Raw genomic sequence first — 27,734 nt, forward strand, 5'->3', positions numbered from 1 at the left:
TTACTTTCAGATGTGAACCTGAAACTAAGCACCACATGTGGATTTCAGATGAAAAAGTGAAAGTGGAGATTTAGAGTAAAACATTTTTTAATTTTGATATGTTTCTCACCCACATCATATAGCTTCTGAAGATATAGATTTAACCACTGGAGTCATATGAATTTATTTTATGTTTCTTTTATGTGATTTTTAAAGATACAAAGGGATTTTGGAAAAACCTAAACAATATCTGTAGAATAACAAGTCAAGTCAACATAAGATTGAACCAATTTTAATCAAGATTTCTCTCCCCTTGCCCACCATCTTGGATGAATTTTAAAGGTTCTAAAGGTTTTAAAGGTTTTAAAGGCACTCAGTAATTATTTCCTCATTTAAAAAGTTTAACTCCTAAAGACATGAACTGTAATTTTGCAATATATGTAGGAAATCATGACCACTCACATGATATGAAGACTCCAGTCATATATGTAACCTTATAAAAGCTGTTTTATTCTACATGGAGAGGGTCCACACATGGGGGCTGCCATGTTATAATCATATGACCAGCCGAATACTTCTTGCTTAATTTCAGTAACTGTCCTTTTATTTGACACTTTCACTCATTGATTAAAGTAATCATGGATGACTGTGAATACTACATTTCTACAATGGCATCCGAAACTGAAAACTATTGATTTTAAGTGATGCTGCATCCAAGCCACTAGGTGTCAGTGTAAGTCCAAGATGACACAAAGATAAAAGTTATTGAGTGCACCTTTAAGTTAATTGCAATGCATTGTATGATTGCCCCCACCACAAAGAATGTGATGCTGATTTAGAATTTGAGGTATATTAAGGTATAATTATGCTGTTTTTTTTAAACAGCATTTGCAGGAGCATGCCTTTAATGCCTTAAAATGCTGCTACATACTGTATGCAGCTAACTAGCAGTCAGTTGTGTCTGTTTGAAAACTGGGATAATTATCCACTAATCCCAGTTTGTTGTGGAAAGAAAGATTATTGTATGACATTTTAAGGATGCTCTACAAACTTAAGCTTAATTGGCCTTCATCCTCTCTGTTTAAATGTTTGACCATATGCTTACATGAATAATCCCTTTGACACTTTGATGGGTTCTTCATTAACATGCTGTGTAGTGACCCTTTCTTTCCACACACATACACACACACCACACACTCCTGTTATTCTCAGAGGTTATGCTCCCTAATTTACTCTTTACTCTTTAGGTTGCATCACAGGGCCTATAGGCTTCTGATATAAGTTCAAAGGGAAGAACCACAGGAACTGTGTCAAGCATGTGCGTTTCTGCTTGTACGATGTTTATGTTGTTAGGAGTTGTGTATGTCTACATGAGCTTAGATCCTTGTTTTCCTTGTAGAATACTGAGTTGGTTGTGTTAAAGAAAAATTCTGTGTCTAATACAAGTTAAGGTCAATCGAAAGCTCAAGCATTTGTGGCATAATGTTAATTACCACAAATATACATTTAGACTTGCCTTTCTTTTTCTTTCAAAAAAGCAAAAATCAGGGTTACATTGAGGCACTTCCAATGGAGGAGAATGGGGCCAATTTTTGGAGAGTTAAGCAGATTTATATTAGTTTCTAAGTAATTATATTACCTGCTGGCGGGCCCATAGAGTTTAGTTAAGAACAAAAAATAAAATAAAATGGCTACAATAAAATGGCATATCAAACAGAAATACTGTAAATGTAAACTATCTTTACCTATCTTTACATTACGTCACAATGGTCAGGTCTGAGCTTTCATAGAATTTGAATTGCGAGTTCTACGAAGACGTAGAGTTTTTACGGTAATTACTGTAATTCCGACATGACTCCTGTGGAGTGACTCACAAAATCCATTTCTAAATTGGCAGTCTTGTTTTTGCTAATCAGTTATAGTATCAAAAATATACACTTTCCTTATACAAATAGATAAAAACTGTAAATATCTAAATTTAACATAAAATGTGGATGTTGAAAAAGTCCATGTCCATTTGTCAACTGCACATAAAGAGATTAGAGTCTATACGTAGTGTGCACATGCATATACAAATGTAGGATTCGCTAAAGGCACAGGTGCATCATGTTTTTCAAAGGAATACAGAGAAAGAGAAAAAGTGTGAGATGAGTGTAATCCTCACGGCCCGATTTTACTCTGCAAGAGATGTGTCAGGTTAAACCCTCTGATATGGTAAAACCACAGTGTGAGAGCCTTATCGCAAAACAGGCCACACTGAGATATGATTAATCCCAACGAACAGCAATTTCTGATCTTAGTTTGTGTGATGTGATATTCAAAAGCTCAACTCTTCCAAACAGGTGTATCTATCCACTCTGAGCATCTTAACAAGACCTCAAGTTTAGTCATCCTTGTTCTCCACCGCCAGCTGCTCTCAGATCCATTGGCGTGCACAGAACGGGGTCAGCAGGGGCGCAAGCCCCTTTCGTTCACAAATCTAAAGGTGCCCTTTTTGTCATCCAGAAAAGGGGAGAAATTTTAATAATTAAATTAAAATAGTTAAAACTAAATTAAAATCTCATCATAATCTCACAATAACAGTAGTAACGTGTAACGTACAAAGAGATTTCTTTGTAAATCGTGGGTGTATTAAAGACAATTATGCGGAGGTGCTTTTAATAGCGCATGCTACAGAAGATCGGGGGCACCATCATACCCTAGGGGGGACCAAAAACTCCACCAGCTGACCTTACTTGCATGTTATGCGGTATTCAAGGACCCTGTAGCATTTGTGGAACACAGTCGATCGCCTCGCGCTCGCACTTTCTCATTGCGCCTTCGCACCGTGCACCATGTTACCAGGGTAATGCCATGGTACTGAATGATTGATCATGCTCATATTTCATGATACTGTCATGGTACTCCAAGGTACTTACCAAAAATACCATGGTTTTATTATAACAGAATATGCTATTAATTGTGATAAAGGAAAAATTGAAAAAAAAAAAAAATATGTACAGTATATACAAGAAAATGGTTAAATACTCAAAAAGCAAAGAAACTACTGATTCAAAAAACAAGCAAAAAAAATAAAAAAAATAAATCAGTGCCCTGTTTTTTATAATTCCGCCCTGTCCCTGCTAAGGTCTGTGCATGACACTGCTCAGATCAGTCAGATAGGCGTCTGCTGGCAGGAGGGTGTGTGCTGTGATGTGACGCTATCTCTGTAATTTTGAAGGTGAAGAGTGACCGACTCTTATCAGAGATCCACACAAAGAGATGTGTGTTCAGGTACACAGAGTGCACGCATAAGAGCTTGTATGGAGAAAGACAGGAAGACTGTGCAACATGTTTGTGTATTTTTGAAGAGGGGAAAGTGATGCGATTTCACATAAACTGGGCTCAAAATACGGATGCAAAATATGGATAATGTATGAAATGTGTGTGGGGCACTGTGTGGGATTTCACAGCAAAAGATAATTTTCTTAATCAGTATTTTTGTCTTGTAAGTAATATATCTAAAACAAGATACATTTTCTTGAGAAGCAAAATTGTGTCAAATTCTAAAATTTTCATAGCATATTTGATTCATTTATTTGAGAAGAAAATAAGATATTTTTTTCAGAGAAATCTAACAAAAGTTTGTAACATTTATGCTTACAACAACAACAACAACAACAACAAACTATTTACCAATGGGGTAAGAAAATACTTGATTCAAAGGGAAAACAAGTTCATTATTCTTACCCCACTGGCAAATAGTTTTTTCATTTAAGCATAAACCTCACTAAATTTAGTTGGAGTTCTGATTTTGTTTGAAAACAAGATTTAATATCTTATGTCATTCTGCTTCTCAAGTAATTTTTTCTTGTTTAAAGGATGTTTAGACATTTCTACCAGAAAGTAAGACAAACATACTCAGAAAAAAAAATGATTTGTTGCAGTGAAGCCAATCGGCAACACTCCCAGCATGTCGGTCATTTTGTGCATTTGAGTTTGCTGACATCAGGTTGACATGTCTTTTGTGGGCAGGGTTTTGGTTGAGATTGTGTGTGGTTGAATTAGCAAAATGACCCCTCTAAAGCTAAATTTCTGTGTTTTTTCTGTATGTATACAGTTTTAATGTGTTTATTCTTATCTGGGTGTACTGAAGTATCTGACCATTGCTGTTGAGTTCTCTTCCTTGATCTTTCAAGGACCTGTGAATCGATACTCAGCCTAGCTACACAATGAACACTTCTTACTGAGGAAAAAAAAATAATTAATTAGTCAGTGTCTGCAGTGGTACCTATGGGTTTCCAAATCTGAGGGATTTTTAGGCAGACTCTCTCATTCTCTAACTGTATGGAAACTAGTTATTCTATAGACTTTGGTGGCTGGTTCAAGCTGACAGAAAGGCTACAGTAACTCAGATAACCACTCTGTACAATTGTAGTGAGCAGAATAGCATCTCAGAATGCACAACATGTCGAACCTTGAGGTGGATGGGCTACAACAGCAGAAGACCACATCTGTCACTTTATTAGGACCATAGTGTTCCTAATAAAGTGCTCAGTGAGTTTAATTTTTAACTGCCTCATGGTTTAATAATAGCCTCCTTGCATATCTGGAATTACATTGTGACATATACACATGTCTGAAATCTTGTCAAAACCTCAGCTGTTTGGGATCATTATGATCTTTCAGAAGGATATGCAGGTGCTACACACATCCAGAAACAGCACAAGGTTTGGTGGACTTTCCCGCATTTTACTCTTATCATTAGTGCGTTTAGATTTTAGGAATAATAGTATCGTCCTGGTTACTTTCGTAACCTCCGTTCACTGATGGAGGGAACGAGACGTTGTGCCGATGTAGTGACACTAGGGGTCGCCCTTGGGAGCCCCAAACACCCCTGATCTTTGAGAAAAGGCCAATGGGAATTGGCAAGTGGAATTTGCATGCCACTCCCCTGGACATACGGGTATAAAAGGAGCTGGCTCGCAACCAATCATTCAGGTTTTGTGCTGAGGAGCCGAGACAAGGTCCCGGCCATTTCAGCGGGTAGTTCAGTGTTGTGGCAAGAGGGACACAATGTCTCGTTCCCTCCATCAGGGAATGGAGGTTACGAAAATAACCAGGACGTTCCCTATCTGTCACTCACTCGACGTTGTGTTGATGTAGTGACACTAGGGGTCCCTATACAAAACCTACACACGGAACGAGACCGGCTCAACCCGGAGATTGTAAAACCTCGCAAAGGTGTTGGGTGTTGCCCAGCCCGCTGCTCTGCAGATGTCTGCTAAAGAGGCGCCATTGTTCAGGGCCCAGGGGGCTGCCACACTCCTAGTAGAGTGGGCTCATAGCCCCAAGGGGGCAGCATGTCCTGGGCGTGATATGCCATCATGATGCCGTTAATGACCTAGTGGGTGATCCTCTGTTCGGAGACAACACTCCCTGTCCGCTGTCCGCCAAAGCAGACAAAGAGCTGCTTGGAGCTTCTAAAGCTCTGCGTGCAATCCAAGTAGATGCGTAAAGCATCGGACACAGCAATGCCAAGGCTGGGTCTGCCTCCTCCTGGGGCAGTGCTTGCAGGTTCACCACCTGATCCCTAAACGGGGTCGTGGGAACCTTGGGCACATAGCCCGGTCGGGGTCTCAGGATCACGTGAGAGTAGACCAGACCGAATTCTAGGCGCATTTCGCTGACAGAGAATGCCTGCAGGTCCCCTACCTTCTTGATGGAAGTGAGCGCAGTCCGGAGGGCCGTCTTCAAAGAGAGTGCCTTTAGCTCAACTGACTCCAGGGGCTTGAAAGGAGCTCCCCGTATGCCCCGAAGGACCACAGAGAGGTCCCACGAGGGGATGAGGTGCGATCTGGGGGATTCAATCTCCTAGCGCCTCTCAGGAACCTGATGATCAAGTCATGCTTCCCCAAATACTTACCGTCTACTGCATCGTGATGTGCCGATATAGCGGCTACATACACCTTCAAGGTGGAGGGGGACAGCCGCCCCTCCAGCCTCTCCTGCAGGAAGGAAGCACCGATCTGACTGCGCATTTCTGGGGGTCTTCGCGCCGGGAAGAACACCACTTAGCGAACAGATGCCACTTCAAGGCATACAGGCATCTCGTAGAGGGGCCTGAGTGATTGTGTCTAACACTGCAAGTGGTAGGCACATAGGTCTTCCACGTCCCATCCAAGGGCCAGACATGGAGGTTCCAGAGGACTGGTTGCGGGTGCCAGATGGTGCCCCGTTCCTGAGAAAGAAGGTTCTTCCTCAGAGGAATTCTGCAGGGAGGGGCTTTCGCGAGGAGCGTGAGGTCCGAGAACCAAGTCTGGGTGGGCCAGTAGGGTGCTGCTATGACTACCTGCTCCTTGTCCTCCCTGACCTTGCACAACGTCTGTGCAAGTAGGCTCACTGGGGGGAACGCAAACTTGCGCAGCCCCAGGGGCTAGCTGTGTGCCAGCGCATCTGTGCCGAGGGGAGCCTCGGTCAGAGAATACCAGAGCGGGCAGTGGGAGGATTCCCAGAAAGTGAATAGTTCTACCTGCGCTTGACCGAATCGACTCCAAATCAGCTGGACCACCTTCGCTGGGCGAAGTCGCCGAACAGGCTGACCTGGGAGATGGGGGGCGTCAAGGAACTGTACCTTGTCAGCTTCCCACATCTCAAACAAGTCGAGCCATAGGTGGCGCTCCTGGACCACCAGGGCAGGCATCGCCTGCCCGAGAGTCCACGGTGTGACCTTCATCGCTCGGAGGGTGAGGTTGGTTGCCAAGTGCAGCTCCTGCATCAATCCTGTGTCAGAACTTCCCTCGTGCAGTTCTCTTAGCGCCTTGGCTTGGTGCACTTGCAGGAGAGCCATTGTGTGCAGGGCGTAGGTGTCCTGTCCAGTAGCACCGCAGGCCTTAGTCGCAAGAGATGACGTAAACCTACAGGCACTGGATGGGAGTCTCGTGCGGCCCCGCCAGGTGGTGGTGTTTTGCGGGCACAGGTGCACCACAACCGCCGTATCCACCTGGGGAATCACCGAGTTCTCCCTGGCAGCCCCACCATCAAGGGTAGTGAGAGCGGAGGAGCTAAGAGACCGGGTCCGGGCAGTGAAAGGTGCCCGCCGCGACCTCGTGAACTCCTCATGCACCTCCGGGAAGAAAGGGACCGGGGCGGGGTGCGGCCATGAGCAGCGCTCCGGGCCCAGGAAACAATTGTCAAGCTGTGAGGGTTCAGATGGGGGTGGAGGGTTCCACTCCAGCCCGACACACGCAGCTGCCCGGGCAAGCATGGCTGCCAGCTGTGCGTCAGCCTGTGAGTGGGCGACCGCACCAAAAGGTGGGAGCCCAGTCGAGTCCTCAGCATCAGCCCGCTCTCCAATGCTTCAATCAAGAGCTCATCCACTTCGCCGAGTGCCAAAATGAGATCGCGAACTCACCCTGAGACGAGCTGGCAGTCTCATCCCAGCGGGGCAAAGGAGCGTACTGGGGAATGGGAGGTCCTTGGGGAGTTACCTGGCGGAGTGGCTCCCATTGGGGTCCACAAATCGCCCCCAGTGCTAACCGACGCTGCCTCAAACCCGCAGGTAGAAGGACCGAGGTGGGGAGCCGCTGGGGTGGCTTTTTCCTCTAAGGAAGGAAAAAACCATGACGGCAACGTTGCCATGGTCACACTCTCGTACTGAGAACTTGACCCATCCATGAACGCTGTCTCAGTGTGAGCAGCACCCAAGTACGTAAGACCACGATCATGGCCATCGGAAACGGAGAGGTAACGACTGCAACCAGGAAATACACACAAATGGAAAGGCATCTTTAAAAAGACACTCTCCATTAATGCCACTCTTTTAGAAGGAAAAATATACTCTTTCAGTAGGAAGAATATACTCTTTTAGCTGCTGAAACACCCAGGGGCGTTCTCTGCACTCCACCGGTGCAAGAGGGGGAGAAGCCGCTGTAATGCTCCGTAAATCCAACAGCTTTTCAAGGTGAATGGAACGGTAGAGGATTCAGCTCGCTGAACACAACCGCTCGGCTCCACAACAGCTTCTTTTATACCTGTATGTCTGGGATCTCGCCAATTCCCATTGGCCTTTTCTCAAAGATCAGAGGTGTTTGGGGCTCCCAAGGGTAACCCCTAGTGTCACGACATCGACACAACGTCGAGTGAGTGACAGATAGGGAACTATAAATTCTTGTTTTCTTCATATTACCTCACCGTGTCTGGGTTGGCCAAGTTTCTGAATACTGAATGGGCGTTGAAGACATGTAAATGACATGTTAGTCTTTTGAAATCACAAACATTATATGACAAAGTCTTGGTCCGTTTGAACATTCCATCAATGCAAGTCTATCACCCTGTCCACACCAGATGGGAGTGATTTGCTTTTGTAGAGCAAAATCGAATGGGACATCCGTTTACCGTCGGTGTGACGTGACTTTCACATCTCGTGTAGACAGCATCATTGATTATAATGGGAGTAATTTGCTTTTGATTTTGCGCTACAAAAGCAAATCACTCCCATTATAATTTTGATCTTGCGCTACTCCTGCCAACAAGACAAATAAACGGTTTTAGAATGATCGCTTCAATGTGTCCAGTGTAGACAGCCTCAAGGTGTAAAGCCATGTCCCAAATGATGCTCTATACACTATGCACTGGCCATGTAGTGTATGATTTTTCAAAGTGTAGTAACATCCCAAATGGAACGCATAATGATTTGTTACTACACGGAAGCACTTTTTTTTAGCAGACGGAAGTGACATTGACACACTCAATGACTTGTTGCTAGCTTTAGAGTGTTAGCCAAACTCAGTTCAACACTTATATCTCAATTAATATATATATATATATATATATATATATATATATATATATATATATATATATATATACACTATATTGCCAAAAGTATTCGCTCACCCAATCAAATAATTGAATTCAGGTGTTCCAATCACTTCCATGGCCACAGGTGTATAAAATGAAGCACCTAGGCATGCAGACTGCTTCTACAAACATTTGTGAAAGAATGGGTCGCTCTCAGGAGCTCAGTGAATTCCAGCGTGGTACTGTGATAGGATGCCACCTGTGCAACAAGTCCAGTCGTGAAATTTCCTCGCTACTAAATATTCCACAGTCAACTGTCAGTGGTATTATAACAAAGTGGAAGCGATTGGGAATGACAGCAACTCAGCCACGAAGTGGTATGCCATGTAAAATGACAGAGCGGGGTCAGCGGATACTGAGGCGCATAGTGTGCAGAGGTCGCCAACTTTCTGCAGAGTCAATCGCTACATACCTCCAAAGTTCATCTAGGTACTTCCTTTTTTTTTTTTTTTTTTTTGCATTCTTTGTGTAAACATTATACTCACACTACTTCCATACAAAATAGCGTAGAATAGTGCAGAAGTATGCAGTTTGGGATGCATCATAATGAATTTTTGAGATTTTCCATTACAGGAAACCGTAAGTTTGTTCAGTTAGAAAAGACATAGCAACCCATGTCAGAACTGTCTGAAGGTCTGTGCCAAGTTTGGTGGACACCAAAATGTTGCCAGAGTAATTGGCCTGCACTAAACCAAGTCTGTAGAATAACAGTATGTTGACTTTGTCAAGCCAACATAATAAATATTCCTTTGTCACAGGAAGGAAGTTTTGAAGTCTAAATGTTACAGTATGTTTTTATAATGTAATTAACTCAATTATCTCAAAAGATCAAGCAAAATTTGGTTCTTCATGATAAGACCTCTTTAAGGAATGAAACTCCTGTCCATTCCTGTCCTCATTTGCTTCTCTCTTCTTTTTTTACCCACTCATTTTTCTTCTTTCTCCCTGCACTTGTGTGTCCTTGGAACTGATAGCTAAGTGTTTGTGTCTCCGTACCCCCTCTCTCCCCGCCTAATGAGGATCAGTGTTGTTTTAAACATGAAATTGGAGTCTCGGCTGAGAGCAATCAATACTCACCCATTACTTCGCTCTGTGATGAAGCAGTCCATCTCTCTCTCTCTTCTCACAAACCGTCTCTTGTCTCAGCGTATTTTCTGGTATCGGATATTGGCTTTGAGGGGGGTTATGAATTGTTGGCTCCCAAGGGCATCTCCGTGCTCCGTTCTGCCAATTACCCCTCTGAATAATGGCCCCCGTGGAGTCGGCTGACACGCCTCAGTTGGAGTCTTATACATATATATGAGAGAGGAGGACCAGACCTAACCAGAACTCTGACCAAACCTGAAATTAGACATTTGCGTATGATCAAATATGGCGTGTCAACACACATCATGCCTTCCTTGTTGTTTATGACACCAAATGTGATTGGTTGTCATGTGTCTCATAACCAATTATGACATGGAAAGTGTCTGAATAACATTTGAGAACTATGGCGGAGGGAAATATTTTTAGTGAATAACTTAAATTTGGTGCTGTTCCTTACACAAAGGTATTGTATGGCTTCAGAAGCCGTTGAATATAGTGAATATACACTCACTGAGCACTTTATTAAGAACACCTGTACACCTACATATTCATGCGATTATCTAATCAGCCAATCGTGTGGTAGCAGTGCAGTGCATACAATCATTCAGATATGGGACAGGAGCTTCAGTTAATGATCACATCAACCATCAGAATGGGGAAAACATGTGACCTCAGTGATTTCAAACGTGGCATGATTGTTGGTGCCAGACGGGCTGGTTTGAGTATTTCTGTAACTGCTGATCTCCTAGGATTTTCACACACAACAGTCACAGAAATTACGCAGAATGGTACCAAAAACAAATAACATCCAGTGAGTGGAAGTTCTGTGGAAGGAAACGCCTTGTTGATGAGAGAGGTCAGTGGAGAATGGCCAGATTGGTTCAAGCTGACAGAAAGGCGTAACCCGGTAACTCAGTTAACCACTCTGTACAATTGTAGTGAGCAGAATGGCATCTTATAATGCACAACACGTCAAAACTTGAGGCGGATGACCTACAAAAGCAGAAGACCATCTCGGGCACTTTATTTGGACCATAGTGTTTCTAATAAAGTGCTCAGTGAGTGTATAGTGACTAGCAAATGTACTATTATGGACTACTTTTTATAGTGCTTTTTTTGTACTTTTTGGAACTTGAACACTGTCTACTTTATGTTGTATAGAAAAGAGCAGCTTGGATATTCTGCAAAACATCTCCTTTTGTGTTCCATGGAAGAAAGTCAGTCATAAAGCTTTGTAACAACATGAGGGTGACAGATTTTGTTTTGTGTGTGACTTATTCCTTTAAAAAAAGGTTTCAAGGAGCACAAGCCAAAGTACCTCGGTGAGCATTCCTTAAATGTCACGGCCTCAGTGGGTCTATCTGTTTGTTTTTTTGTGTGTGTGTCTGTGTGTTTTCGTTCTCCACATGTGTGTTTGCCTCGCCGTGTGGCCAGCGTGATTAGCATTCCCTTGGCAATGCTCATTCCCGCCACTCACAAGGTAAATACTCCCACCTGTTTCCCATTACCGCTGCCTATATATTCTCCCTCCTGTGTGTTGGTTGCCAGATTGTTTTGTGAGTTTATCATATTTGTTTCGCCACTCTGTCGGTCTTGTTAGTGTTCTCTCGCCCAGTGTGGATTTATCAGTTGGTGGATTAAATTTCTTTCTGGGCTGTTATTCTCTACCCTGTGGATTATATTCACCATTTCACCTGTTTGTCTCATCGCTGCCATTCTCCGCCCGGGTGTCTCCATGTCCACGCCGTCACTCCTCCACACCATCATCTCACGCCTTTCTTCAGTCAGTCATCTCCGTATGCTCTCCCTGCTGCAGCCTGTGCTGGATTATTTTCTCATTACTGCATCTCTTTACTTTGTTTCCAATAAGACTGTTAATTTGATTTCTCTGCGTTTGAGTCCTACCTCTCACACCCCGTGACATTGATTGAATTGATTATTTATGGTGCTACAAATAGTATGGAAACCATCCCATTAAGGATTTGTTTTTCAATATGCACTAAGAGAAGCACACTCATTTGTGACTACCTCATTTTGGGAGAGCTGACATACTCCCACACTAACACATGCTTGCTGACAGCATTCCCCTGAATCACACTCTCATTTGGCCAGAGTATTACACTGCGATCCAGTGAGCTCTCATACTTTTTTCATGTTCCACACACTGGCCCTAGGCAAGGGAATACGCACATGAGGGGAACAGCAGGTATCTCAGCCACCAGTCCGGCCCTGCCAGCCTCTCATACACATTTACTGTGATGAACTAAAACTATGATGTCCTCTTCACAATCTGTGCCAAGGCTGCTGGCTGTCTCCCAAATTGGGATGGGAGACAGGGACAGAGAAAGGGAGGATTTACCTGGCTGCCGTTTTCTTCTACAATGATTTTTTCATTGTTCTGTTTAGGAATAGTTCACCTAAAGATGATGATTCTCTCATCATTTACTCACCCTCATGCCATCTTAAACGAAGATATTTAGAATGATGTGTGATGTCTTTTTGTTCATGCAATATAAGTCAAAGAGGTCCAAAATTTTCAAGCTCCAAAAATGACTTCGTCAGTATAAAAGTAATCCATACGACTCAACTGGTTTAATCGATGTCTTCTGAAGTGATATGATCACTTTGGGTCAGAAACAGGCCAAGTCCTTATTCAGTATAAATCTTGACATCTGCATTCTCCTCGGTACGTTCATGAGAGAAGCTCATTTAAACACTTTCTTGCTCTTGACGCATACGTAGAGCACTGTACACAAACCAGACATAGTGTTGCCAGGTTTGTGGTTTTTACAACCAGTTGAGCTATTTTAAAAATGCAGTCATGGATTAAAATAATGGAGTGGCAGGTTACGTTTTTTTGGGATAGTTTTAAAATGTACCCCTTTGACGTACACTGTATGGACAAAAACATGTCATACTACAAAATATCTTCATTTGTGTTCTGCAAAAGTAAGAAATTCATGCAAGTTTGACATGGAATGAGGGTGGGTAAATGATGAGAGAATTATCATTTTTGGGTGAAAAATCTCTTTAAGGCACAATTTCTACTTGATAATAACCTTTTGTTGATGTAACTTAATGTAGTCAGGTTGTTTTATTCTTATCTAATGGCATTTGATTAAAACAAATTAATTAAGATTTTACCTTATGTTTTTATTTTTTTTAAACAGTGTCAACTGTGTAGTTTATTCCAATTATTTTTTTTAAATAGCTTATCCCTGATATTGTGTTCAGGTCATTTTTAACCCTGGAGAGGTAGATAATAATATTGAAATACCAATATCAAAATACACACATCATATTTTTTTTTTTCAGATTCTTTATTTTTTTCTCCCCTTTTCTCCCCAATTTGGAATGTCCATTTCCCAGTGTGCTCTAAGTCCTCGTGGTGGCGTAGTGACTCGCCTCAATCCGGAGGACAAATCTTAATTGCCTCTGCATCTGATACCGTCAATCCGCGCATCTTATCACATGGCTTGTTGAGTGCGTTACCGCAGAGACATAGCGCATGTGGAGGCTTCACGCTATTCTCCGCATCCACGCACAACTCACCACGTGCCCCACCGAGAGCGAGAACCATATTATAGCGACCACGAGGAGGTTATCCCATGTGACTCTACCCTCCCTAGCAACCGGGCCAATTTGGTTGCTTGGAAGACCTGGTTGGAATCACTCAGCACACCCTGGATTCGACCTTGTGACTCCAGGGGTGGTAGTTTTTTGTTCAGATTCTTTAATAAAATAGTTTATGAGATATAACCATTTAAAAAAAAAAATTACATCTTAAGCGTTCGCAGGTCAATTTTGACTGGGGCATAAATTTTGGCTTTACACATGATATTATGAAGATTTTTTTTGTACATCTATGGATTAGATTTTTACTTATAAACATTTCACTTCAATTTATCCTCTTTTCCATATTCTCTCACACACTTTGTCTCTCACTGGGACTGCATCTTGTTTAAAAACATGCACATACACATACAGTCACAGGCACACACATATTCCTGTATAAAATAGACATTACAGATGTAAAAAACATAACAAATAAACTAAACCAAAGGTACTCCTGTCTAAAGGGGGTATGACGACAGCAAAAGTTCATGCACATGTCAGTCTAAACTGGGCTTGAAAGAGGAAGTTGTCCACATTTTACTCTGCAGCCATCTGATGCAGAACCAGCTTACAGCATACTCACCAACATTCAACAGTTCATGCAAGTTAATAGAATAGATTTAGCTTAAAAACATAATAAAGAAGTATTAATGTTGTATACTTGAGTTGTACAGTTGTTTTGATGAAGTTTAGTTGAAAAATATTACGTTGGTTTCATAACTTTTGACCACCAAGTTGTATTGAGCAGTTATGAGTAATAGGAAATTAATTCAATTTACAAATAATTCTCACATTAGATGTTAATATAAATAGTATGTTATGTTATATTCAGATAAAATTTGTCTTCACATGTAACACACCTGTTTTGCTGTAGTTAATGTATATTTTGAAATGAAAGAATTTCTATTTTATTATTTAAAAAAAAAAAAAAGAAAAAAATGCATATTAATTAATAACTTTTAAATTTGTCAGTTAACATGCCAAAAATATAAATCTTTTTACATGTATGAACATTGGGTTATGAATGATTTATAAGCTTGAATTCCACCGGGACAAAATTGACCAGCAAATGCATAAGATGTATGCAAATTCTGAACGTAATAGGAGGGTTAAATATTTTTGAATTTGTGACATTATTTTCAGGACAATTAAAGGAATATTCCGGGTTCCATACAAGTTAAGCTCAATCGACAGCATTTGTGGCATAATGTTGATTGCCACAACAATTATTTTGCCTTGTTCGTCCTTTTCTTTAAAAAAAAGCCAGAAATCGAGGTTACAGTGAGGCACTTACAATGAAAGGGAATGAGGCCAATTTCTGGAAGTTTCAGAAGCAGAAATGTGAAGGTTATAGTTTTATAAAAGCACTTAAATTAATTCTTATGTTAAACCTCATGTATTATTTGAGCTGTTAAGTTGTTTAAATCGTCATTTTTACAGTCATTTTAGGGGTTTATGGTTTGTTGAAATTACATTGTCATGGCAACGAAGTTGTACAATTGGCTATAACTTTACACAGAAAAGGATGGTAAGCAATTTGATCACACTAAAATTATGTTAACACGCATATGGTTTATGTATAGTGACTATACTTTTGAAATAGTGAGTATTTTAACATCTACAAATTGGCCCCATTCGCATCCATTGTAAGTGCCTCACTGGAACTCAGATTTTTGCTGTCAAAATTAATATTTATGGTAATCAACATTATGCCACAAATGCTGACGATTGAACTTAACTTGTATTGAATATATCTTTCAGTACATTTTCCCCATATATATTTTATTGCTATAATGAGAATATTTATGCATCATGCACTGCCTTTATGCTTATTTAAATAAAAGTCATTATACTATAGTATTTTATATACAGTAAAAAAAAAAATTAAAAAAAAATACACATTACTGTACTGAAAATCACCATTTATAATTACTGAAATTACAAGAAAACGTAAAAGTAAAATTTAAGAATTCTTTACAGTAAATGGAAATTTAGGGGGTGGGGTAATTGTCATGGAAATTATGTCATAATGAACAAACACTTTTTGGACCTAAAATAGGCTTCGTTTTCTCTATGCAGTATTTTATTTATTTATTTATTTGGGATTAAATGTGACCTGAACATGTAGTGAAACATGTAAACTTGACATAACACAAATATCCCCACTTGATATTGGATAGTTGATGTTTTGAAATAGTATATTTATCTATTACTCATCCCTTGGATTTATGACCTCATGCAAGATTTGTCAATAAGGGCAAGGGTGGTAGTGAGCGCTCTCTAGAATTATAATAAGCTCAAACACGCCGCTTATCGGCCACCAGGAGCAGCGCACTTAAGTTCGCAAAAGCGTCCGCACCATCAGTGACGACAGACAGTGTGAGAAACTGATGGAAGGGGAGATGAAGTAGAAAGAGAGAGGAGGAGGAGAGATAGAGGAATAGAGAGGAGGGGTGGCAGAGTCATTGTGATTTTTTTTTCTTACTTATTTAATTGGTCCACCGGGATCCTGGGCGAGTCCTCCGTTTTCAGCAGCAGAGCTTTAATTGGCTAGAGAGTCCACCAAAATAATGTTGGAAAATGCGGAGAGTTGAGACAGTTTACGCCCGGTCCCTTTTATAAACCACTCATTACTGAGACCAGACCTGGTGAAGCTATTACGCTATTACTCTCCAAAAAGCTGTCCAGAGATCAGACGCGTATATCTGCCTTCCATTCGCCCCTTGGTACGGACTCTAGACTCTAGATATCCGACCATCACTAGAAGGGCAGGAACATCGCTGCGCGCATCTCCACACTGATGCGCACAAAGACGCGCAACCTCTCCATCCGTCTGTCACTCTGGAGAGCGCTCTCGATGAACGCGCATCTGATCGGAGAACATCAGAGGAGAAGAGTTTAAATCAGTCACACTGACCTTAGATATCATATCCAATCGCGGACTGTTGGTTTTCCACAAATACGCCTTTGCGTGGATGTGTGCTGGCTTTCGCAAGAGTTTAACATCAGTTAATGTTACCTGGAGGAATGTGTTGGAATATCTTGTTTATTTTCTGGATGGAGAGACACCAGTGCGCTCCTGCTAAACGCGCATAGGAACAAACTAAACACCAGGAACTTCGTCCCTCTTGTGAAAGTCAAATCTGGACGTTCTTTTGAAAGGGAATAAAGGATTTTGTCCAGCGTTTCGTCGAACTAACTGCGGGGAGACTGAGCTCGCATAGATAAAGGTAGGCTGTACTTTATATCTGCTATTTATGATAGAGGTTTTGAGTTGGAAAGTGCGTAAATCTGAACGCTCTTTTACTCGAAGGATCCGCAAAATGTCCACACCCAAAGATCCATTTAGGCTACATAGACGCGGGAAAGAACTTTTTCTCTCGTGATCAAATGAGTTCAAATGTGTGTGCTTTTAATCCAAACACATTCATAGGTAAACATTCCAAATGAGCCAAGAGCGTCTATTCATGAGTTTAAACTTTGCGTAAAAGCTGTTTCCCCCCAACAGTTTTCTCAAATCTTGTGCGAGTGTTATAACTTACATTATTTCACCAATGTGCTATTCTGCTGATGCCTTCATCCAAAACAATTTCCAGTGCATTTACGATGACAGGTTCAGTCCTGGAGTATTCTGAGATTAAGTGTTTTAATCAAGAAGGCAATAGTGGTAATTCATTGTCCAGTGCAGAGTTTGAACCTTTTGGTAACCAGCACAGATCTTGAACCACTACGCTACACCACCCACAAATTTAAGCAATTGTGTGATATCAGGGTATAGAGCAATGCAAACCCCCTTCTCCAACTCCAGTTACACTAACACTAATGGCATGTTAACAAATGCAATATTTGGGATTGCGCGCAAAAGTGTTTTCGTTAATACTTCTGCAACGCATGTCGTAGTATTAGTGTAGCCTATTAGTTAATAAACAGTACAAATGAAACAAATCCAGCCCGAGTGTGCTGATAACGTTGCAAATCTCGCTCTTACGATCGTCTAAACTTGCGTCGTGCGTTATTTTACGATGGAGTAACAACGCCTTTTTCCCAAACCAGCATGTTAATCGCTCGTTGTCAAGTAGAACTGAAGAGTATGTATCATTACAGGTGCTGTCACGTTCAAAGGTGCTGCATTAGGGCTTAAACCTCCCAAAACATGGTCTCCCTAGCATAAAAATATGTGCGAACTGCCAAGCATAGAAATGTTGCATGTTATATTGTTCAGTAAAATAATTTATTAAGGCTTTGATAACACATGCTAATGCTTAACTACATAGTTATAAACAAAAGTGTCCCAAGATAAACATAGGTTAAGTGAATACACGCAATGTGGATCATTATAGGGGACTGTGCAGTTACAGCAATTATTACATGCAATACAGACTATTGGAGCAGCTTTAAACTTGCCAATGCAATCCTTTGTTTGTTTTTTTATTTAAGCATGAAAACTATTGCAGGTCATGCATATCTTGTGAAATTAATATGGTAATTAAGAATATAGGCTATGCAAAGCCTGAGGAATATTGTTGAAGTTTTACCTTAACACTTCTTTTTTACTTTGGATATAATGTGAGGTGGCTTTGAAATAATAAAAATGCATCAATATCCATGATTTTTGTGTCTCTTTGTTTCTGATCAATGGGGACCAAAACAGTCTGTTGAAGTTGCATTTCATGAATTTACGAGTAATCCCAGGCTCTTAGGAAAATGCTTATGCACAATTTACATTGAAATCTCATATTTAGCTATAAAACACATACATGAAATATAGTATGTTCATATTTATATTTGTTTTTCACTGATTTAAACATACTACTTGTACATACACTCACTGAGCACTTTATTAGGAACACCTGTACACCTACTTATTCATGCGATTATCTTATCAGCCAATGGTGTGGCAGCATTGCAATGCATACAATCATGCAGATACAGGTCAGGAGCTTCAGTTAATGATCACATCAACCGTCAGAATGGGGAAAAAATGTGATCTCAGTAATTTCGACCATAGCATGATTGTTGGTGCCAGACAGGCTGGTTTGAGTATTTCTGTAACTGCTGATCTCCTGGGATTTTCACACACAACAGTCTCTAGAATTTACTCAGAATGGTGCCAAAAACAAAAACATCCAGTGAACGGCAGTTCTGCAGATGGAAAGGTCTTGTTGATGAGAGAGTTCAACAGTGAATTGCCAGACTGGTTTGAGATGACAGAAAGGCTACAGTAATCCAGTTACCACTTTGTACAATTGTAGTGAGCAGAATAGCATCTCAGAATGCACAACACGTTGAACCTTGAGGTGAATGGGCTACAACAGCAGAAGACCATGTCGGGGCACTTAATTAGGACCATAGTGTACCTAATAAATTGCTCAGTGAACGTATATGGAACACATATTTCAAAATACTACAAAACTGAAATACTATTGGAATAATATGTTTAAATATATGAACTTTACATTTGTGAAGATATTCATATATGGCCATATCAGATTTCTGTATGGGGTTCTACTATGTTTATCGGGAAATCCAGCATATCAAAACCAGTCGGTGCACGAAGTTATTAAAAAGCGAATTAATTCAGCGATATTTGTTGGACAAATGAGTGTAAATAGCTATAAAAGTGCTAGCCTGGTTGGTTGAATACTTGTGCATTTCTGTTTTCATGACCAACTCGGGCCAGGTTTAATAAATCATGTATCTGATCGTCCTTAACTGCCCAGCAATTTCAGAAATAACCTCTGCATTCAATCCCATCAAACAACAACACAGCTCCTGTAATCTGCAGATAATCCATGGTTTTGGAAATGAATTGTTTTTATAACCCTCATAAATGCATGCGCTTAAACAATGCAGGGATAAAAATGCTTGAATCGGTGAACACAATTTTGTTATGCTACTTTAATCTCTTATTATGATGATTTTCATGATGATAATGGCATGATTTCCTGCTAGGGGCACTCATTTCAATGCTGACCTCATGCTGTGGTGTCTCAAAGCTGGTTGTCATTATGCACTTTGTGGTTTTCCCACAGGTAATGAGGGATCGCACCTGAAGATGGAGCTTTTCTGGATTTTATTATTTTCGGTCCTCCACCAGTACGCACGAGCACAAGGGGTTTATGGTAAGAACTTCAAGATGGGTGGAAGCAATGAACACAAATTCAACCACTCTATTAAATTATATCAAGCAGGATAAATGCTACCAGAAACAAAATCTCTAATAACATTCATCAAGGAGTCTTACATCACATGCTTGTGTTATTTACGCTGAATTGGTCTATCTTGATTTTTCTACATTTACAGTATTTGCCGTGAGGTCGTGTTTGCATCAATGTGCAGTAATTTCTCTCTAGTTTGACTCTTATTACGTCACCTCGGCGTGTGCCAAAATAATTTCTTCTTTGCATAATTGATCTTTTTATGTCGTTGTATCAGCCACATTTACTGCACTTACTGTCAGTTTGTGAAAAGGACTTATGAGCTCAATTAAATGTGACGTGAGGGAGAAACGTTTGTCTCGGTTTGTCACACTGAGAGAACATATTGAGCCTCTAGAACATTATGACACGCAAAAAGCAGGAAAAAGGAATTCCTGCTTTTTGATCTGGTGTATTATTTGCATTTTAAAGTGATAACAGTTGCTTCTGGGAATACAAAGTTTGTGTTGAGATTAACTCTGAAGATTCTCGCTTTTCAGATTTTTGACAAGTTATTTTAAGGCAAGCAGCACCTAATTCACTATTTCACATGTATAGCGATAGGTGTTTTTCAGAGTCCCTAACCCAAAGTATTAAACTTTGTCATGTCATCTGTCCTGCACATTTGTTCTACGACAATAATGCCGCCTCAAGTTATGAAGAGATCTTGTTTAGAAGAGTTGTGCTAATACAAACCAGAACATCCTAGCAACTTAGTAATGTGCCAACAACATTAACCTCATGCGACCACGTGTCCACGTGTATTTTGGCTGCGCTATACACAACACATCATTTCATTTCATTTAAACCGACTGATCTCAATTCAGAACACACTGTGTTGTCAGTAAAGGGTTAAACTTTCGACGTCTGGAGTCATGTGACAAAACAACATGCCACTGATCATGCCAGCAGAGTTTGTCTTTGGGAGAAATGGCAACAAAACTACATCTGGTTAGAAATCTCATAACCTCAAGTTTTTAAGATTGAAATAAGTTTTTACATTGAAACCTGTTTGAGTCAAAAGATCAGAGTCTGTAGTTTCATCCGATATGTCATTTTTTAATTTTCTTATTTGAGCGATTTATCATGAAAGCCATGCTGCTAAACACAATGTACACTATAATGGACAATAGCACTAGGTTTTTATTAAAAATACTATATTTACTGTGCATTTTCACACTGAGACATTTGTTATTTATTTTTTTGCTTTCAAAGGCTTTATATGGAGTTAGGATGAAAATAAGCTGCATGTTCTGAGACCAGTGCAGACAGACAGCACACTGGAGGTTAAGTCATTCACTAAATAAGTATCAAGAGAGGATCCTATAGCTTTCCTACAGTGGAGGCCAAAAATACTGGCACCCTTGGTAAATGTGAGCAAAGAAGTCTGTGAAAAAAAATTGTTTATTTTGTTTATCCTTTTGATCTTTCATTAAAAAAAAAAAAAACTTTTAATTGAAGTTTTTTTTTTTTTTTTTTAATTAAAACCTTTAACAATTGAAACAGGGGAAATATCTCATTATTAAATAAATATTTTTCTCCAAAACACATTTGCCATAATTATTGGCACCCTTTTATTCAATAATTTTGCAACCTCCCTCCCAAGATAACAGCTCTGAGTCTTCTCTTATAATTCCTAATGAGGTTAGAGAACACCTGGCAAGGGATTTGAGACCATTCCTCCATACAGAATCTCTACAGATCCTTCAAATTCAGAGGTCCATGTTGGTGGACTCTCCTCTTCAGTTCACCCCACAAATTTTCTATGGGGTTCAGGTCAGGGGTCTGGGATGGCCATGGCAGAACCTTGATTTTGTGGTCAGTGAACCATTTTTGTGTTGATTTTGATGTTTGTTTTGGATCATTGTCCTGCTGGAAGATCCAACCAGGGCCCATTGTAAGCTTTTTGGCAGAGGCAGTCAGGTTTTTATTTTTTTTATCTATTGGTATTTGATAGAGTCCGTGATGCCATGTATCCGAACAAGATGTCCAGGACCTCTGGCATAAAAACAGCCCCACAACATTAAAGATCCAGCACCACATTTAACCGTGGGCATTGGGTACTTCATCTCTGTGCATGCCAAACCCATCTCTGGTGTTTGCTGCCAAATTTTGTTTCATCTGACCATAGAACCCAGTCACATTTGAAGTTCCAGAAGTGTCTGGCAAACTGAAGACGCTTGAGTTTGTTGTTGGATGAGAGCAGAGGCGTTTTTTCCTTGAAGCCCTCCCAAACAACTTGTGGTGATGTAGCCAATGTATTTTTGAGACTTTCTGACCCCAAGACTCAACTAATTTCTGCAATTCTCCAGCTGTGATCCTTGGAGATCTTTGGCTACTTGAACCATCCTCCTCACTGTGCTTAGAGACAATATAGACACATGTCCTTTTCAAGGCTGATTCTTAAGATCTCCAATTGATTGGAACTTGTAATTATTGCCCTGATGGTGGAAATGGCTATTTTCTTATAGCCACTTCCCATTTTGTGAAGCTCAACAACCTTTTGCCACACATCAGAACTATATTCTTTAGTCTAACCCACTGTGATAGATGATTAAGGGAATTTGGCCTGTGTGTTACCTCATATTTATACCCCTGTGAAACAGGAAGTCATGGCTGAACAATTTCATGTTCCTAGTCACCCAGGTACACTAAAAAAAAGTTAAATATGAATGGGAATATACTTCAGATATATTTTACTCATAAGAATTTCTAGGGGTGCCAATAATTGAGGCCAATGTGTTTTGGAGAAAAATATTTATTTAATAATGAGATATTTCCCCTCTTTCAATTGTTTTACTTCAATTAAAGGTTAGGGTTTTGTAAATATTTTGAATGAAAGATCAAAAGGATAAACAATGCAGATTTTTTTTCACAGCCTTCTTTACTCATATTTACCAAGGGTGCCAATATTTTTGGCCACCACTGTATGCCAAGTGCATTCAATCCAAACTTTCGATCAAAAGTTCAGTTTCAGGCTGCAGATGATGTTTGGACCACTCAACATGTTTGGCAAATATGGGACAATGGTAATCAGTATTTAGATTCAGAATTTATAATGTATCATTTTATTTTATTTTAACATGGCTGGCAGTGATTGGACTGTATCATCAGCTGTAATGTCTGTAACATCTCAAAAACATGAATAACCAACACTCCTGGAAGCATAATAAACAATTTGATAAAAAAACTTTCTATAGCTTGGTATTATTACAGATTTCACAACTTAGTCCCGCTGTTCACATTTGAGGACAAATATTTTTAGGAAAACTATTCAATCTAGTTTTTTTTTTCTTTTTTCACGCTTATTAGGTGCTACTAGTTACAAATCAAAAAGGGAAATGGAAAATGCACACAGCAGTCATGCCCGGGTCTCAGGACATTAAGGGAGAGAAATGTAAATATGTGAGGTGACCGACAGACAGAAGAAAGATCGCTGGCTGTTATTACAACACGAGACACAGGCGCAAATTGACACAAACAGGGATGCTGATGTGTCAAAATATTAGGGTTAAAGCATGACAGGAAACAATTTCCTAGTGACACAATTTAGCACTCATTAGTTTTGAGCTACTGGGACATTTTGCGCTTTTCTTTTTTTTTTTTTTTCCTTTTCTCCCCAGTTTGGTATGGCCAATTCCCAATGTGCTCTAAGTCCTTGTGGTGGTATAGTGACTCACCTCAGTCCATGTCTGAGACCATCAACCTGCGCATCTTATCACGTGGCTCGTTGAGCGCGTTACATTCACGCTATTCTCCGCGGCATCCATGCACAACTCACCAGGTGCCCCACCGAGAGCGAGAGCCACATTATAGTGACCACGAGGAGGTTACCCCATGTGACTCTACCCTCCCTAGTAACCGGGCCAATTTGGTTGCTTAGGAAGCCTGACTGGAGTCACTCAGCATGCCCTGGATTTGAACTCGCAACTCCTGGGGTGGTAGTCAGCGTCTTCACTTGCTGAGCTACCCAGGCCCCCCATTTTGCTCTTTTCTAAAATGTTAGTCTGTTAATTCTCAGATTGTTGTTTAATACATGTGAATTAAGTGTGAACACTAATTCACCTGGAACATTTCTTTATGTCCATTATAATAATAATTGTATTTATTTATCACATGTTATACATTTGCTCATATACAGTGAAATTCTTTTTTTTTTTCACATATCCCAGCTAAGCTGGGGTCAGAGTGCAGGGTCAGCCATGATACAGTGCCCCTGGAGCAGATAGGGTCAAGGGCCTTGCTCAAGGGCCCAACAGTGGCATCTTGGCAGTGCTGGGGCTTGAACTCCCAACCTTCTGATCAGTAACCCAGAGCCTTAACCGCTGAGCCACCACTGCCCTAAAGCATACTCTACATCTTCCTCTCTGTCCCTCTTTTTATCTCATCACGGACATGTCTGACTTTGAAAATTAATGTCATGCCACACGTTTCCACTGCAGTCTCTGTTAGACAATGTTGACTGACCTTTTAAGTCTTTATTACTTTAAGTCATGCGGGTGCATTGAGTTTAATATTGTTGTGAGGCCCTCATCGCTGGCAGCAGAGTAAAAACCCACCTTCATGGTGCGAGAGAGAATGCCAGCTCAGTTAATTAAGGGCAGCAAAACCCCAGAGTGAGAGAGACTTCACTTTCTCTCCTCTTCCCACTTGCTTTCTCTGCTATAGGGGCTGTTAAATCTCTGTGATCGTGACTTTGAGTGTTAAGATGTTTTACATGTACTGGGTGAATCTCATGAAACATATCCAGGTCACATTTCAGAAAATTATATTTTGCTTGAAGAAAATTAAACATATTTTAAGGACCAGCAAATAATCAACTTGCGTAATGAGTGCGTAAGTGAATTTAGGGACTGCTTTTTAATGTGTGTGGTGATTTAACCTTACCTAACCTTCCTATTTTAGTAAGAATAAAGGGAGAGAATAGGCCTATAGCTTCTTAATAAATGTCCAGGATTTAATGATTCTCATTTAAAATTAGAGTGAACTAAAATTGGTTTTCTTTCAGACTGATCTCACTGTGAATTCAGATTCTATAGACCTTTTGAAGCAGCGTAAATCTTGCAAAAAATTTTATATTATAAATGTTCTAAAATAATGTGTGTGAATTTATAACATTATGCTTTGTGTTATATTACCCTGGAATTAGTTTTAAAAAACGAATTACCACAGCTGCGAGGGGGTTTCTATTACAGCTGCTGAGAAAGTGACAGTAAATTTGGCATCTCCTCCAGTTTTACTGTCTTAATCCACTTCTGGAAAGTCATTCAAATGTAATAGTGGATTTTTTCCTTTTGGTCTTGGAGCAAATGTGTAAGAGAAAATATTTGCTGTGATCTCCCAATTACTCCCATTCAGTTTACCCTACAAACCTTCACTTCTGCATTCCAAAACCCGGAGTGTGAAAAAGGTCTGTAAGTTGAAAGTTCTTCAGCTAATATTGGTCTGTGCTTACTTAAATTTGAATGAGTGCCAGTGGCCGAAGCTGGAAGTGTTGTTGAACGTATAGGCAAGCGTGCACTCCAGTTTATGGTGAACTGTCCAGTGTAACATTCTGGCAGGCTGAAGACAGGAACAGACAGAGACAAAGTAACTGAAATGTGAACCCAAGTGCAGTTTATTTACAGTGCTGGTAACAGAACAATACAAACATAAATGACTAGACTTAACTAGGAACTAGAGAGACAGGACACGGAAACAGAGTTACAACCAACAATACTCAATAAGGAACTAATGCAAACAAGAGGGCTAAAATACACTGACAAGGGAAACACATGAAAAAGACAACCAATGACAACACTAAACTAATAACAAGATAACAAGACTACTAAACAGGAACCAATAACAGAACAGAACTGATAACAAGTTAACAAGACAATAAACCAATGAGAACAAGACACATGAACATGAGGGAAACAGGATATCACATGACAAGACAAGAAATACACCAAACTTCAAACTAAGAGTCTCTAAAACTTCTAGCGACCTCTGGTGGCCACTAGGGCAAAAGTCTCACACATAGTGGCGCCTAAAGCGAGCTGCAGTTCAGTCAACAGGAATGAATATTTTATTAACTCTACCCCTAACCCAAACCCCAACCCTAAACCTAACCGTCAGTGGAGTAAAAATTTTAATTAAGACAGAAAATGCATCCTCTGAAAAGCGCTCAGCTTTGTTTATGAATGTGATTGATTCCTGGTTCCCATGGGACCAGAAATTGTCTCTGAGGTTGCTCTTTCACATGGTTTCTCTTTCTTTAAGCAAAATATAATTTCTTATTACTTTCTTTTGAATTTATTTCACCCTAAATTTGGTTCTTGACAGGTTTTGTGAGATTCACCGTTCCACTGTCCTCTGCTCTTCAAAATAATCACCCTTCTTCTGTAGCTCTCTCTCATTACTTCCTTATTTTCAGTCTTACTGTCTCTATCCTGCCCAAATATTCTTGTGTCCCTCCTTCCAACTCTCTTTCTTCACTTTGAATAGAGTCTATGTTTCTCCACACAGTTCAATGATCTCATTACTATTTCATTTACTATACTTTTTTTCTCAAGGTCTGCCATGCGTCTCACTCCTTTCATCTCCCTCTTTTCTTTCTCACTATATTTTTCTCTGCTTTTTGCCTCTGTCACCGTCTCTCATTCTGCTTACTCATGGACACTGTTTAGTTTTTGATGCATGTGTGTGTTTGTCACTCTGTTAAAATTCTTTTAACCTGCAGGTCAGCATGTATGCCCTATGGTGAGTGTAGTTTTATTTTAGTGTTAGTGTCCCATGGCGTACTGTCTGTGTGTGTGTCCTTAAAGTTTTTCTCGGGGATCGCCAGAGATCCTCCCTGAAGCAGAATTTTATTACACGGAAAAGAACTCAGAGTGGATTTTCTTTTGGTTAACCTCTGGATGTATGTCAGTGGTGAATGTTGACTTAGACACACAGAGGCGTGGGTTAATGGCTGTATGAAGTGTGAGTGGACACCAGGTGATGACAAGGAAGTGAGAATGAACAGTTGGCACACTTTGATGAATGCATGAGAGGATCTGGGTAATGAAGACTATATTAAACAAAGATATGTTGTTGGGATTTTCATCCTATGCATAACCCTTGCCAATTTTAAGCAAAATTTTGCCCATGTAATTTTGAGTCGGCACCGCTTTAACCCTTAGTAATAAAGCCTTGCTCCATAACTTTTGTCATTCCAAAGTTATACATTGTGAAACAATTAGGGATGGGCACAAGTACCCAAATACTGGAGTACTTGGAAATGACAGCGATGATAGATCTCACAATAATCAAAATCCAGTACGTGAGGAAAAACTGAATGCATTAATGCCTTAGCTGCAAAATAAAACCATGTGATTAACTGCGATAGTGTGGTTGTGAACTTTGAGGTTGACAGCAAGTTGATTCACATCACGAGTCTTTGGTTCCTTTTAAAGTGATTTTTGTAAACATTTACATGCACCCTCATAATGCGATTATAATGAGATTAAGGCAATACTGCGATTAAACTGTAGCTCATGTAAACAGAATATTGCGATTATGATATTGCGATTAAGCTTATGTGGAGTACTCCTATTTTAATCGCTTTATTCTGGTATGTAAACGCTTGAATCGCATTTCTTCAACTCTGTAACTGCACCAGACTGCACACAAGCACAGGTTCAAAAACATTGCGACAAAGAAGAAGCTGCACTTACTTTTCACTTCATGTTAAACGGCAGTTCCATGCACCATTTTCCAGCAGTGGTGCTCCCTCATCTACAGCCCCACGGCAAAAGAAAACATACTTTCCTGAGTTGTAAATGTCTGTTTGCAGTCTGAATTGAATGTTGGGGAGATAAAAAGATCATATGACACAAAATAATGGGAAGGAAACACGTTTTTGAAATGAGTTTGTGCTTGCGGGCGAAACACAACAACATCCATCATGTGTATTTCGATTCACACACAAATGACTCTTATCAACTGATTTTTTTTTAGTGAATCAAAAGAGACAGAGCAACCAGTGTAGTCGAA

General features: G+C 40.2%; 1 protein-coding gene across 1 annotated transcript in view; it reads left to right on the forward strand.

The window, feature by feature from the left end:
* Nucleotides 1-16,018: 16,018 nt before the first annotated feature.
* LOC127411924 (MAM domain-containing glycosylphosphatidylinositol anchor protein 1-like) overlaps nucleotides 16,019-27,734 on the forward strand; it is a 288,415-nt gene continuing 276,699 nt past the window's right edge. Inside the window, exons 1-2 of the mRNA XM_051647835.1 lie at nucleotides 16,019-16,751; nucleotides 19,554-19,643. Of these exons, the coding sequence (XP_051503795.1) occupies nucleotides 19,577-19,643 (67 nt within the window). The 5' untranslated portion in view covers nucleotides 16,019-16,751; nucleotides 19,554-19,576. The remainder of the gene's footprint in view (nucleotides 16,752-19,553; nucleotides 19,644-27,734) is intronic.

Source organism: Myxocyprinus asiaticus, chromosome 21 (assembly GCF_019703515.2).
Source record: "Myxocyprinus asiaticus isolate MX2 ecotype Aquarium Trade chromosome 21, UBuf_Myxa_2, whole genome shotgun sequence".
Lineage (NCBI taxonomy): Eukaryota > Metazoa > Chordata > Actinopteri > Cypriniformes > Catostomidae > Myxocyprinus > Myxocyprinus asiaticus.